This window comes from Lagopus muta, chromosome 1, assembly GCF_023343835.1.
Source record: "Lagopus muta isolate bLagMut1 chromosome 1, bLagMut1 primary, whole genome shotgun sequence".
In the NCBI taxonomy this organism is placed as follows: Eukaryota; Metazoa; Chordata; class Aves; order Galliformes; family Phasianidae; genus Lagopus; species Lagopus muta.
In genome coordinates this window covers 85,407,778-85,420,426 of record NC_064433.1, presented here as the reverse complement: position 1 = coordinate 85,420,426, position 12,649 = coordinate 85,407,778, and the positions used below count along the sequence as shown (strand labels likewise).

The window sequence follows — 12,649 nt, the reverse complement described above, 5'->3', positions numbered from 1 at the left end:
AGCCATGCTAGAATTTCACTTTGATTTCATCTTACCACTAAAGTGTTTCCACAGGATTCCAAAGTACTCAGATTGATGATGAAAATGACCACTGCTGGAAAGGTGTTGTTATTGATGAACCCCCTGCAGTGAGCATCCCCATGCTTCCCATTCAGTGCCAGATCTGTTTCAGAATAACCAGAGAATAGAACTGTGCAAAAATTTATCTTCATAGTAATCGTCTGTACTCCACAGAAAACATTGATATCACGTTCAGCTGCAAGGGAAAAAATAATGGTAAAAGATATTGCAAAAAAAAGAAAAAAATACTGTATTTAAACTAAACAGCATATAATTATTGCACCGATTAGTCTGGTGTTATAAATTCCTATCAAATCAAGCTTTAGACCTCTATCACAGCAAAATAATGGAATATATAGAACAGAAGAGCATTGTTCTGAAAAACGAGTATATCTGAATCTACAGCCACACTAAAGAAAGAAAAAGATTAATGCAGTAAATGTAGTCCACCATGCAACAAAACCACTATTCCAATCTTCACCAGCAAGTCATTTAGTAGCATGTTCAGAAGTTGAAGCACTGCAAAGGATTGGAAAAGTGGTTACATATCTGGAGTTTGATTGAGCAGCCCTCTTCTGAAACAGTAAATTCCCAGCACTTGTGAGAAAACTTGGGAAGGAAGCTTTGCCCCTCAGTCCACTCCAGATGGCAGCTGGCATGGAAGTGGGGTACATTTGAGGCCGTCTGGAGTCTACTTTGTATTAGACCATAGTCTCAGGCTGTGCAGCAGACAACGAATCAAACCACAGAGTGTCTTGCAATCTTTCATTCTGTACATTATTACAATACAAAAGAAGGTAGATTGCCTAGAACATGGCAACTGTTATAACTAATCAGTTTTTGAACTGCAGCAAAATGCTGATGAGTTGATGGTTAGACTAGATGATATTAGTAGTCTTTCCAACGTTAGTGATTCTATGCAAGTCCTTCTTAGATGAATGTACATTTATTTAATTTGAATATACTGAGGATTTTTAGGTGTTTGAATAGCAAAGCATTGGGTGAGATTACAGGGACAAGGGATGGTTTCTTTGGGTGGAGAAACCCAAAGCTCTTACATAACTTTTCTACAAGATCTTCTTGCCTTTAGACAATATAGGACATTTTGTTTGGGTTTCTTTTTTTCCTTAAGTGCTCTGCAAAAGGTGTACTGCATCATGTTAAACACAGTCATTACTCGTTTATAAAACTACACATTTATTACACCTGCTTAAGCATTAAGGGCTATTAAAAATTGCAGAACAACTTCAGTCAATACTATGCCATTAAGCCTGCTGAAATGAATTGTTTCACTGAGCTGACAAAACAGAGAGGAAATGAAATCTCCATTATAATGAACTAGCTCTTCCCCCATGGTACAGGAGCACAAACAGTTTAATTTAGACAGCTTTAATGGTGGCTTTAAAGCCAAAACAATCAAGTGCAGAAAATAACAGGCTAAACTCTGACCTGAACTAATGCGGTGATAAACGCTACTCACTGGGTGTAAATTTGGGCAGAAAGGTACTGGAGGCAAAACATAAGTAGAAGTGATGTGGTGTGACATTCTCCTGGTTTGTACATGTACGTATTTTCACTAACATAATGTACAAAGATCAAGAAGCACGTTATGGTATTCATTGCTAGAGGACTGTTGTAATTCAGTTAATGGGTATACTAAGGTGGAGGGGACAATACAAAAAACATAAATAGCAAAGGATATGCTTCTACATTTATTCAGAGCAATTCACTGATTGTAATAAATTGCAGGATATAATATAAAATAGCTCACTTAATTTTATAACTCACTTCAAGCCTCTTTAAAAGCAGGGTGTTATTTTTCCTGTTACGGTACCTTTATAACTTGCAAAATTCTCATTTGACACTAATGGAAATGGGACCATACGGTACAATAGCCACTTTTGCACTATAAAGGAAGATAAGCTGCTTTCCTAAACTGAACCTTTTTGCTAACTGCTTTTCAAGGACACATTGTTATTAAATCTGTCCATTCTGCAATACAAAAAGCACAGTGTTTGTTTAGAAGCAATTCTGAAACTAAGTACAAACAGATCTAATGCTCCTTTAGATGCTAAAAGTCTAGCAAATTTTTTGTGAATTTAGAAAGTTAAATATTACTCCTATATATGCATGTTTAGACAAAAATAGTTGCATTCCTGTGGTAAAAACTTCCAGTTTTCTGACGAAGATAGTTGTGATGGCTTGGAAGTAAGGTCACCCAGCTGAGACTTGATGGGGCCTTCAATACAATGGCCTCTATTGCTGTTGTGTACAGGCAAAGCATTTGGCCTCTGACTCAAACTACACCAGATTGCCATAGGCAAGAGTACTTACAAGAATGTCATGTGCAAAACAGCACAATCCATGAGATACAGTGATAACTACAGTAACCAAGACCATCTTGAGTCAAGGATGGACTAATGGCAGCATGGGCCAAATGTAGACAGCTCCACTGCTCACTTCTGCCTGGTGTCCATCCGTACCACCAAGACTTGCAATGGAGCTGACCGTAAAAATGTGTGGAAGACAAGAACTTGCCAGAAAACTGCTGGCAGAAGTCATTCCACCAGAAGCATGTAAGGATATTTATAGCCCCAAACCAGCTTTTCTGCAGAAGCCTTTTCTTTGATTAAGTCACAGCTTCAGAGGTGAATTAAAATGCGCAAGAGTGTGCGAAATAGCAGCAGCACATTCTGGAGATGAACTAGTTTTACAAAGTTTCAGTAAGTTCTTTCAGCAAGAGCACTGAATCAAAACTGCACATTTCCATCTGAAGATAGCTGCACTAACATGGCTGTACCCTCCAAAAGCCTTCTAAAAGCTATGCTCCACTACAATGCACAACTTAAACTTTTTTCTTCAGGCAGCTTTCTGACGGACAGCAGGATTTGACCTTGTTCCATACTCAAGAAAACATTTGCCTTTAAGTATAAAAGACAAGGAATTTTTGATCGACCAACAGTGTTTTTGTCTACAGCCCTGCTGATTATTGCATGCTTACGCTGTAAAACAAACCTGCAAACTGCAGAAAAAAAACAAGGTCCTGTCTGATTATTTATCACCCTGTTTATGCAGCACCATCCCTATGCAAAAGTCATCTAAGCAGCAAACGATAAAAGCACAAACAAATGAAAAATGGATGAGCTCAGAGGGTCTTTAGGAAGGCTTAATTTCTCATCTTTGCTGAAGACAAGCTTCCTAAACTTCTGTTCCTCTCAGCATTAAATAAAAGAGCAAACAACTTCAAAAAAAAAAAAAAAAAAAATCAATGGCTTCTGAGGTATCTGCACACCACAGACCTCGGCTAGAAAGTCCACTGTCACCTCATATTTGGAATTTCAGCTGACAAAAAAAAATGCTTCTTACGAGGAACAAATAAGAAACGGGGAAAATAATCCTACCCACAACTTAGCTCTGCAGGGCAGTATCTCAGCCTCAAAAGACACTTGTTTGACATGTTCTTCGCTCTGACCCCTCATTCTTCCCTTATACCTGAATGCTGAAAGCAGGGAAAAGTGAGCCCCTCACTCCCTGCACAGGTTCTGGCCCATCTTCTGGGGTACTTGAACCAATCAAGCAGAGTTCTGGGGGGTTTACTGAGCTCCACCAGCCTCAGTGCATCACTTAACAGTCCCTCTTGAACAAAATACCTGTCATATTTTGGGACAAAAGCATTTTGGTTTTTCATCTCTAGCTCAAATACATGGCTACCATAAGTAAAATTATTTTTCTTTCTTAGCTCTCAAAATCAGCACTAAAACCATTGATTAAATTTCAGCCTTTGAGTTTCTACTGCTTGAGATCACAAACAGGAACAAGCAGGACTCAGTTCTCACCTGCTACGGGCAGTGTGGCATTATTAGAATTTACTTAAAAAAATAATAATGTTTGCTTGTAACCTAAGCAAATGCAATGCACCTAGCAGTATGGTAGTAAAATTTGCTTGTAACCTAAGCAAATGCGCCCGAGTCTCTGGGATTCAGCAGGCATGGAATCTGATATAGCCATTATTATGAGACAGAACTGTGTAAGTAGTTCCTAAATACTCTCAGTAAGAGTTGGATTCATTTTGTGGTTATCACACAGCAAATATAAAACCATGGCATGGGGTTAGTGTAAAAGGTGACCAGAAAAGCTTTCACAAATCACAGAAAGAAGAATCCAAGCTTCCCTCTAGTGGCTGCAATCCTCTTAAGAAGTCTGAAATGGAAAAAAAAACAAAACACAAAAAAACATGGAAAATAATGAAAGGTGGATCTGAAATAGGTGGGCACAATTAACCCGCGCTTTTTAGTCAAGCCAGTAAAACTCTAAGAATAGAAACATAGAAGTAGTTTGTGAAAAACTCAGCTTAACGGTGATTTTTGCCAGCGATGAACAAAACATATTTTATCCTTTTTTGCATGTCCTGTATTGCTCTACTTTCCATATTCGCATCAATCAAGGGAAAAAAGATTCAAAAACATTGGTGGTCTTTTATATCAGCAATGCACCTAGCAGTATGGTAGTAATAGGAAACAGTGAAAACAGATGATTCAATAAAACTGATCTTTCCCGAAGAAGAGTCAGAACCATTATTATTTAGAAGAAAAGAAAAAGAAAAAAAGAAAAAAAAACAACAACAAAAGGTATTACAGCATAATTCTGAGACTTCATCACTACTACAGGAACACAAGATGTAAATCAGTCAGAATCAGCCCTTCATTACTATTATTCTGACCAAGAACCAACAAAGGCAGGAAAAATAAACCATGTAACAGATTAACAACATTCTTTAACTGAGTAAATTCTGATATATATATGTTTCTCACTGCATTAACAGTTTTGGACATCTGATGTCCCCAGAAAAACTTAATCCCTGTTTTCTCGAGGCATGAATATAGATCATCTGTAGATGCATCGCACAGCTTCAACTGCCTCCAGGCAAGAGCTTAACGGTGAAGTGAGGCACTGAATTTTGCCATCAACTTCATTTTTGCTGAAAAAATACGTATCTAGTTCTGTATTTCATTAAAAGGACATAATTACCTCACTTGGATAAAACTTGAAAGAAAACCCAGTTAGGAGTTTCAGACTCTTAAACCTGTAAAGAGCATTTCAAACAACATGACTTCTGGTGAATTTCTTGAACGGGACAGAGCTCTGGCAAAAGCAGGTCAAACCCCACTGATGTGAAGGTAGTTGTATTCATTAATACTAGGCTGGATTTGACCCAGCGTGCAATTAAGAAGAGTGTAAAGTGTAACATTACAGGAGTTTCATTGTCACTCAGGTAGTTAATATTCACTTAATGTGAAGCCCTACCCCGAGGTCCCAGGCAGATTTAAAGCTCTGTATTTAAAAATAAGCGCTGCTTTGAACCAAGACAGTAAAGAAGCCATTTAGAAAAAAAGTCTATTAAACACTTACCAGGAAACCTGCTATGGAGGTTAGCATCACAGTTGTAGCCGTTGAACTGAGCAGTCACCGAAAGCACTTTAATCGTCAGCAGGAGCAGTAACCATACCTGTTCCATTGCAAAACCTAGCAAAACATTAGGTGGTTATTACACACATCTGCTCGTTGCGTTGAAGATGCTTATTGCAGACATTTTACCACTCGGGAGGTGATGGCCTCCAGCAAAGGAATCGTGGATAAAGCTCACAACCGTATGAGAAAGAGGCCACGGGCAGCTGGGCCCATTTCTGTTTCTGAGCTTTTAACCACAACGCGCAGCAAAGAAGTGCTCATGGATGGTATAAAAGAAAGAAAAGGGGAAAAAGCCCCCTAAAATTTATTGATAGATTAGGAGAGTGCTTATTCAATTGAACATTGGCAGTTTGGGTTTTTTTTGTTTTCTTTTTTTTTTTATATTTCAGTGTAAAAATCGATTGAGAAAGATGAATTAAGCAGAACAATGTTTTATCTCAGCCACGTCCTTGAAAACTGTACAGATAAATGTCTTTTTGAGCAATTCTCAGGCTCAAGGTCCTGGAATAAAATCAGTCCATATCTAATTGCCAAAAATTTGTTCTTTGAAGCATGCATGCAATTGAATTGAGCTCAGGTAAGGAGTTGGCATAGAAATTACATCTACTTGAATCATACCTGGCAACCAGTCTAGAAGGTCAGAACACATAAATTTTTCATGTCTTGAATAATTATTCTTTCTAGGAGGAATTCTCCAAAGTGTCATACTTACAATACTTACCACAATCAATAAATATCTGATTCGCATATTCATCAGGAATATCTCAGAACACCAGGGATTTTGTCCATGAATTGCTTTACTTTTTCTTTATTTCATGAACAGAAAAATCTCTGCTAATCTGAAGCAGTACTAGTTTTCCCACAAAGGAATTGGGCAATTCTGAGAGATTTAGGTGGTTTGCTACCTCTAACATGACAGCAAGAGATGCTGATCATCACATTTTTCTGAGAAGAGAAGGAACATTCACAAACACAGCACACTTCCATGCAGCCTTGGAAGAAGCTAGCAACAGCACACAGGGAGAATGTTTGGGACAAACTCCCACTTTTTTATTAGAATCATTCATGACTATGTAGGAGTGTGGGGTTTAAAGTCATGTGTTGAGAGACAGAGACCCTCACAGAGCATTCTCAGATGCTCCTTGGCAGCAAACAAGCCAACTAGAATAAAGCACGAGCCACGCACTACATGAAGAAGCCAAAGGAATGTCCCAGTGCCACCAGAGGAGTCCAGTCATTCACTCCTACTCAATTCAGCCTGGAAGTACCTGGGATTAAAACAGAATTGGCAGCACCAAGTTTCTGCTAGGCAGGCATATGGATATTTGGACTTTATCTTTGTTGGTCCCGGCTTACTGAAGCTATTCTATTCTTAATAAGTCAGATTCAACTTTTGCCATCCTATCCAAAAGCAGCTGTGCTGTGTGTCTTCTGCTCATCTTCCTGATCCAAGTGTCACCTATAGCAACAATGCAACCTTCTTTTAGTCTCAAGTGGATACAAAATTCTAAATAAAAAAATTCTTTGATCCTTTAATCTTTTTTTCAAGCAGACTCCTGTGGAGGTTGACAGCACTTGCAGCTAATGCTGACAAATAAAAAAAAAATAAAAATAAATAAAAAGTGAGAACAAAGAAAATAAAATTCTTAACTGGGTTGCTATGAAACCTCTACAATTTCATGATCTCCTTACCTTATCCATTACTCTCAGTGAGAATTAGGGTGTTTCGGGTTTTGATGTTGGTTGTTTTTTTTGGTTTTTTTTTGTTTGTTTGTTTGTTTGTTTTTGGAACAAGGAAAATTTAACCTTTATTTTGTGAACATTTTTTACTGTGGAAAACTGACGTTTCTCCAGTATATTGTAGCCTTACCTCTGTTTGTACAGCTGTGATTTGGATAAAATGTCTGTTTCCGTAATTGAGCTACTTTCTGATAAATCAAGGGCATTTTACAAAGATCTAAGTTTGACTTCAATTTTCTAACGACTACAATATTTTTTTGCTAAAAAAAAAATGTTTGAATTTAATGAGAAATCACACTGACAAAGCTGTAACTATTATTTTAGATAAAAAGCAGACCTTTAGATAATTTCTAAAATGTTAATTATTTAACTTAATTTCTGTTGCTGTGCTTCAGAGGGAGGAGAGATGATTGCTAAAGACCAAAACTGAATTAAGACATTAAGTATTTATAGCATTAGTTCTCTAGTGCATTCAGAGCGAGTCAAATTTTAACACAACCAATAATGTTCTTCTTGCTCTCCAACTACTGACTGATCTGCATATGAATTAGCATGCAGACCTGCAGCACCAGTTGGTCAGCACTCTTGCTGATCTCAGTTAAATAAGTTAAGAATGTGCATTATTTTATTATTTCTTGTAAGAGAATTGCAGGGCTAGAAAATACCCTGAGAGGCCAACTTCATCTATCCATTTACCATTGTAAGGATCAAGGCAACCACTCCTTCCCAACTTGCTTTTAAAATGTTTCCAGCTACTTCTCACTAAAAAATGCTAAAACCTCAGCCAACCAAATGTAGAAGTCATCCAACCAAAAGATTTGCATCATAGAATAATTGAATGGCTTGGGTTAGAAAGGACCCAATCATCAAGTTCCAACCACAAACCATACAGACATCCAATTATTTCATCAAAATGGCACTTGTCTGTATATGCCTATAAAATGAAATATCCACATTATGATGAAATATCCACATAGAAAAAAAGGAAGGTAAAATTCAAGCTTCAGGAGTAGGTGATTTATAACCCAGAAATCAACATGTTCATAAGATAAAGATATGCATTTGGTTCCCCCCCCCCCCCCCCCCCCCTTGCTCTTTAACATGGAATTGGAGTTTTTTTGGCCATTACAGCACTTTTCAAAAAAAAAAAAAAAAAAAAAAAAAAAAAAGTGCTTTTTAGTTCAGAAACAAATATATTTGTCTGTTAAAAGACATTTTCATGATTCCATAGACACAAACTGCACAAAAAATGTCTTCCTTCACTCCAGGTTTCACCAATGTAACTAAAGTATTCTTCTGTTTTCTTCAGCTTTCGTTTTCCATTTTCTCTGCTGAACATTTTTTAAAATCTTTTGATGTTTACATGATTTACTGTGTTTGTTTATGACACTCAGTGTAGTGTTTGGACTCACTGAAATGCCCAAATCAAGGGAAAAAAAATACTTTCAAAGTCATGCAAATAATTTAACTTAGTTTCTGCTCCTATACTGAAGGATATCTTCCAAATAAGGTTTCGTATATTCTATTGATCAAGTGGACAGTTCTTTCCATTGATTTGGAGATAGAGGAAAGCTCTGTGTACAGGACTTCCACATATACCCAAAAAGTTCACACGGCAACTATTTCAAGCATCCATTGTAGAATAGATTTGAAGGATGAGTACAGACAAAGAGACAGAGATTTGAGGACCTATCAAACATGGTTAATTAATCATTCAGATACTATGCATCATTTAGATTTCTAAAACAACCAACTCAGTGGAAAAACAGCTCAATATACTTGGGTTCCAATCTACCAAACTGTTAAAATGCTGAAGTAGACAGGGTATGAATTTCTTTGCAACTGGATTTGTTTATATATCCAGCACCAAGTCATATCTGCAGATCTTACTGTTCTGTGCTGCATGTAATTGAAGAGTACAAAGAGGAACAGTTGCAACAAGCATCCCTTGATTTAATTGTTATTATTCTGCAAAGCCCTTGCCCCTGATTTCACAAATGTTGCCATGTCAGAAAACCCACACAAAATTTCAAAGCAAAGATGTTTGCAATTTAAATGAAAGCCATTCTGTATTCAGCTTAGAAATACTGTGAAACAGCAGTGACTAACCTAAATTCCTTCTTTTATTACCCGACACTCAATTTGTTTGTTCTCTCATCTTTTCATTTTTAAATGATCTTCAATGATTTTCCATTTTGAGCAGCATTCACTACTGGTTCAGTCCTTCATTTTTTATTTAAATTCACTTGTGAGCTAATTTTGACTTTTGAGCTTAATTTTTATTTCAAATATTCATCCTATATTTTATTATATTCTGATGCTTGTTCTTCATTTTCCATTTATGGAGTGGCAATGCTACAAAATAATACAGTGATATGTATGTATCTTGACTCGTGCATAATGAAACTAGCAGAATAAATGTTCTATTTACAAGTGTTTTCATATAGATCTATTAACAGACTAAATGCTCTCTAGCAACATACATTAGGTCTCTGCAAGTAATAGAGTAGAAAAATGATTGCTTTTACTTAAAAATGTTTTGAAGTAATCATGATGTTGTGCAATAAATATTACTCCTTATAATAATTTCATGACAAAATAGCTCCTTTTGGTTCATGTCTGTCTCACTGTTTACCTTAGTTCTGCATCTGTGCTGGAGTTGTGTGTTAGCTGTACCTCCATCAGAGCTTCCAGAACTGCTTTCCTTCCAGACATATATCAGACTATTAGCACTTAAAAGTAATGTGACAAACAAATCCAGAAGAATAATTCTCTGCACCCAGCCCTTCAGTTGAACTTTCTCATTCAGTTCCTACATCCCACTGTAACAGATTATCCAGACCATGCAACCTCTGTCATCACCTTCTTTGCATCTTTGGCTCTTCTGATGCAGATAAAACAGGACTTGGAACTTTACAGTATCTGTTTTGAAAACAAGGATACCAAATGGTGTAATTCCTGGTTTTTGTTTTTTTATTTGTTTGTTTTCTTCCTAAAGGATAATAAAACTCCTAAAGGATAAGAAAAAAAATGGGCGCCTGAGATGCAAGTAACTTTTTAGGAACAGGTTTTATCTTTAATATTTTCATCTGCTTGTGAACAATCTTTAGTGTCAAGACTTTGAAAAACTTTGAAAGACTTTGAGTTTCTTTTCTTATGAATGCTTCAGACTTCAGATCACAATACCATGCTATTTCCGACATCATGCAAAAGCTGCAAAGGTGAAAATACATGTACAGAGATACACACACATACATAACACATACACACACACACTGATTAGTATTTTCTAATCAAAACAAAACTCATGAAAGTTATAAACCTGCAAAACGGATTGGATGTTCCCAAAATTATAGCATTTGAAGGTACGCAGCACAGGAATACAAGCATAATAATGACAACACATACAAGGAAATAATAAAACTAAGAACGCTAGAAATCACTTCATCTGTGAATGTAAAAAATGCATCTGATTTTTCTTTTCTCAACAGAATGGGAGAAAAAATTTGTTTTAAGTAGGCAAACTAATCTCTCTACTAACTATACAGAATACAAACAGCAGTGGTGGACTATGAAGGAAATACGATGCATGAAATGTACAGATGTACTTAGGCATAGATTTGCTTTCAGTATCAATTATTTGGCCCTAGAAATGATTCATGCACATTTTCTAGTCATACGTTTAGACTCTATTCTTGAGATATAAAACAGAAATCCTGGAATGTCTCTATACTATATGAGCTTTGTAACTAATATTGGGTCAAAGCTCAGAGCGCCAACTAAACCCAACAGGAACTGTAATTGATGACGAACAAATCATAGACAAAATCCCAAATGCCAAGATATTTGGTGAATCAATCAGTTGGTAAGGTATCCAAAGAAAGTGAGACTGGGAACAAACTTGGGAAGGGCCTTTTTTTCTTAATAAAGAAAAATAAATCAAATTTTTGGTTTTATTCTAAACATTTTGGTTGTTGGTTTTTTTTCCTAGTCCCTCAAACAACAACTTCTTTCACTTAAACTAATAATAATGTTTTTGGCTTTTTTAAAAAAGAGATAGATGTTAATTTTCCACAAAAGTAATCCATGCCAAAATTACTAGAATTTAATCTGGAAGATGGTCGTTTCAGAAAGCTATCAAATTTGGACCAGCATGCTACATAGGTAATGGAAATTCAAGACCAATAAACATTAATGTAGAAGTAATACAGAGCTTTCTTCTGAACTGAAATAAACATTCTAAGCCCTGCTGAACACCAAGAGGCTAAAAATCTAGATCTGGTTCCTAAATACACAGCTCAGGTTATCTTTTGTTAATCGTATTACTATTAATGCGAATTAAACATGTATGTTGGATAGATAATATTAAAGCCATGCAATGCCTTTCAACCTATAAAATCAGTGTAATGCATACTGAGAGATCCACAATAGCCTTGGTACATCCACAGCTTCATCCCGTAGCCTTAGGTAGGCAAAACCCTAGTTGAGACTTTTTTATTACTATTACTTTACCATTCTAAAGGCTAGGGAAAATGTAACCACAGTGCTATATATTAATAACAAAATCTGTATTTTAACAATACAAAACATTCATCATAATAATAATCTTTTAAATGCTGTACTTCAGCATGCAAGTCTACTTGCTGTTACGACAAATCCTTGAATGCACTGAGGTTTTTTTATTATTATTCTGTTCTGAAAAGAAATTGACTGCTTATTTACAAAGTAAAAAGAGAAATAGTGATCAAACGAACAGTACAACTATATGAAATATTTCCAAGGGATTTATACAAAATAGCACAATACCTTCCAAGGAGATAACAGACTAGAAGTGAAACAGTCATTAAAGCACTTTAAAAAGCTATGTTGGAACGAGTCATAGATCCTGACAGTTTATATATATTTAAACTCTCCACTTAAGATAGTTAAAATCATGCAAGCAGTTTACCTGTTATTCTGTGCTAAACAACAGTACAACAGTTATTCCAGTTGTTTCCTATATCCATGAGTGAAATACTAATATTCCTCAAAAGGGCTACTTTTCCTTCATGCCATTCTATATTATTTTTACGGTAGTTATACTTAGTGATCAGTTCAATTTTATTTAAGTATTGTCAGAATATTTGGGTTTTTTCCTCCCACAGAAACGATCTGAATAAGCAATTTAGAACTTGCTGCATTTCACAGAAAACATTGCTAAAACCCTCCCACACGTTTATATTGACATCCTAAGGCTTTTGAGAACATTAGTGTTATAGCTATAGTCATAGTTATTATACCATACAAAGAAAGTATTGAAACATTATGTACCAGATAGATAAGTCAATAAAATTATTCAAATTTGTTTCAAATGTTTGATTCACAGATGCCTCAATAAAAT

At 36.0% G+C, this 12,649-nt stretch overlaps 1 protein-coding gene across 8 annotated transcripts in view; it reads right to left on the bottom strand.

Annotated features, from left to right (window-relative positions):
• The window catches only part of ZPLD1 (zona pellucida like domain containing 1), a 161,656-nt gene that overhangs the window by 14,616 nt on the left and 134,391 nt on the right, over positions 1–12,649 (bottom strand). For 7 of the 8 annotated variants that reach the window (XM_048966078.1, XM_048966107.1, XM_048966125.1 and 4 more), the window contains 2 exons: positions 5,470–5,583; positions 36–256 (listed from right to left, as the gene is read on the bottom strand). In XM_048966078.1, coding sequence (XP_048822035.1) covers positions 36–256; positions 5,470–5,575 — 327 coding nt within the window. In that variant the 5' untranslated portion in view covers positions 5,576–5,583. Of the gene's footprint in view, positions 1–35; positions 257–5,469; positions 5,584–6,797; positions 6,869–12,649 lie in introns of those variants that run through there. The other variant, XM_048966135.1, reaches the window with a different exon arrangement.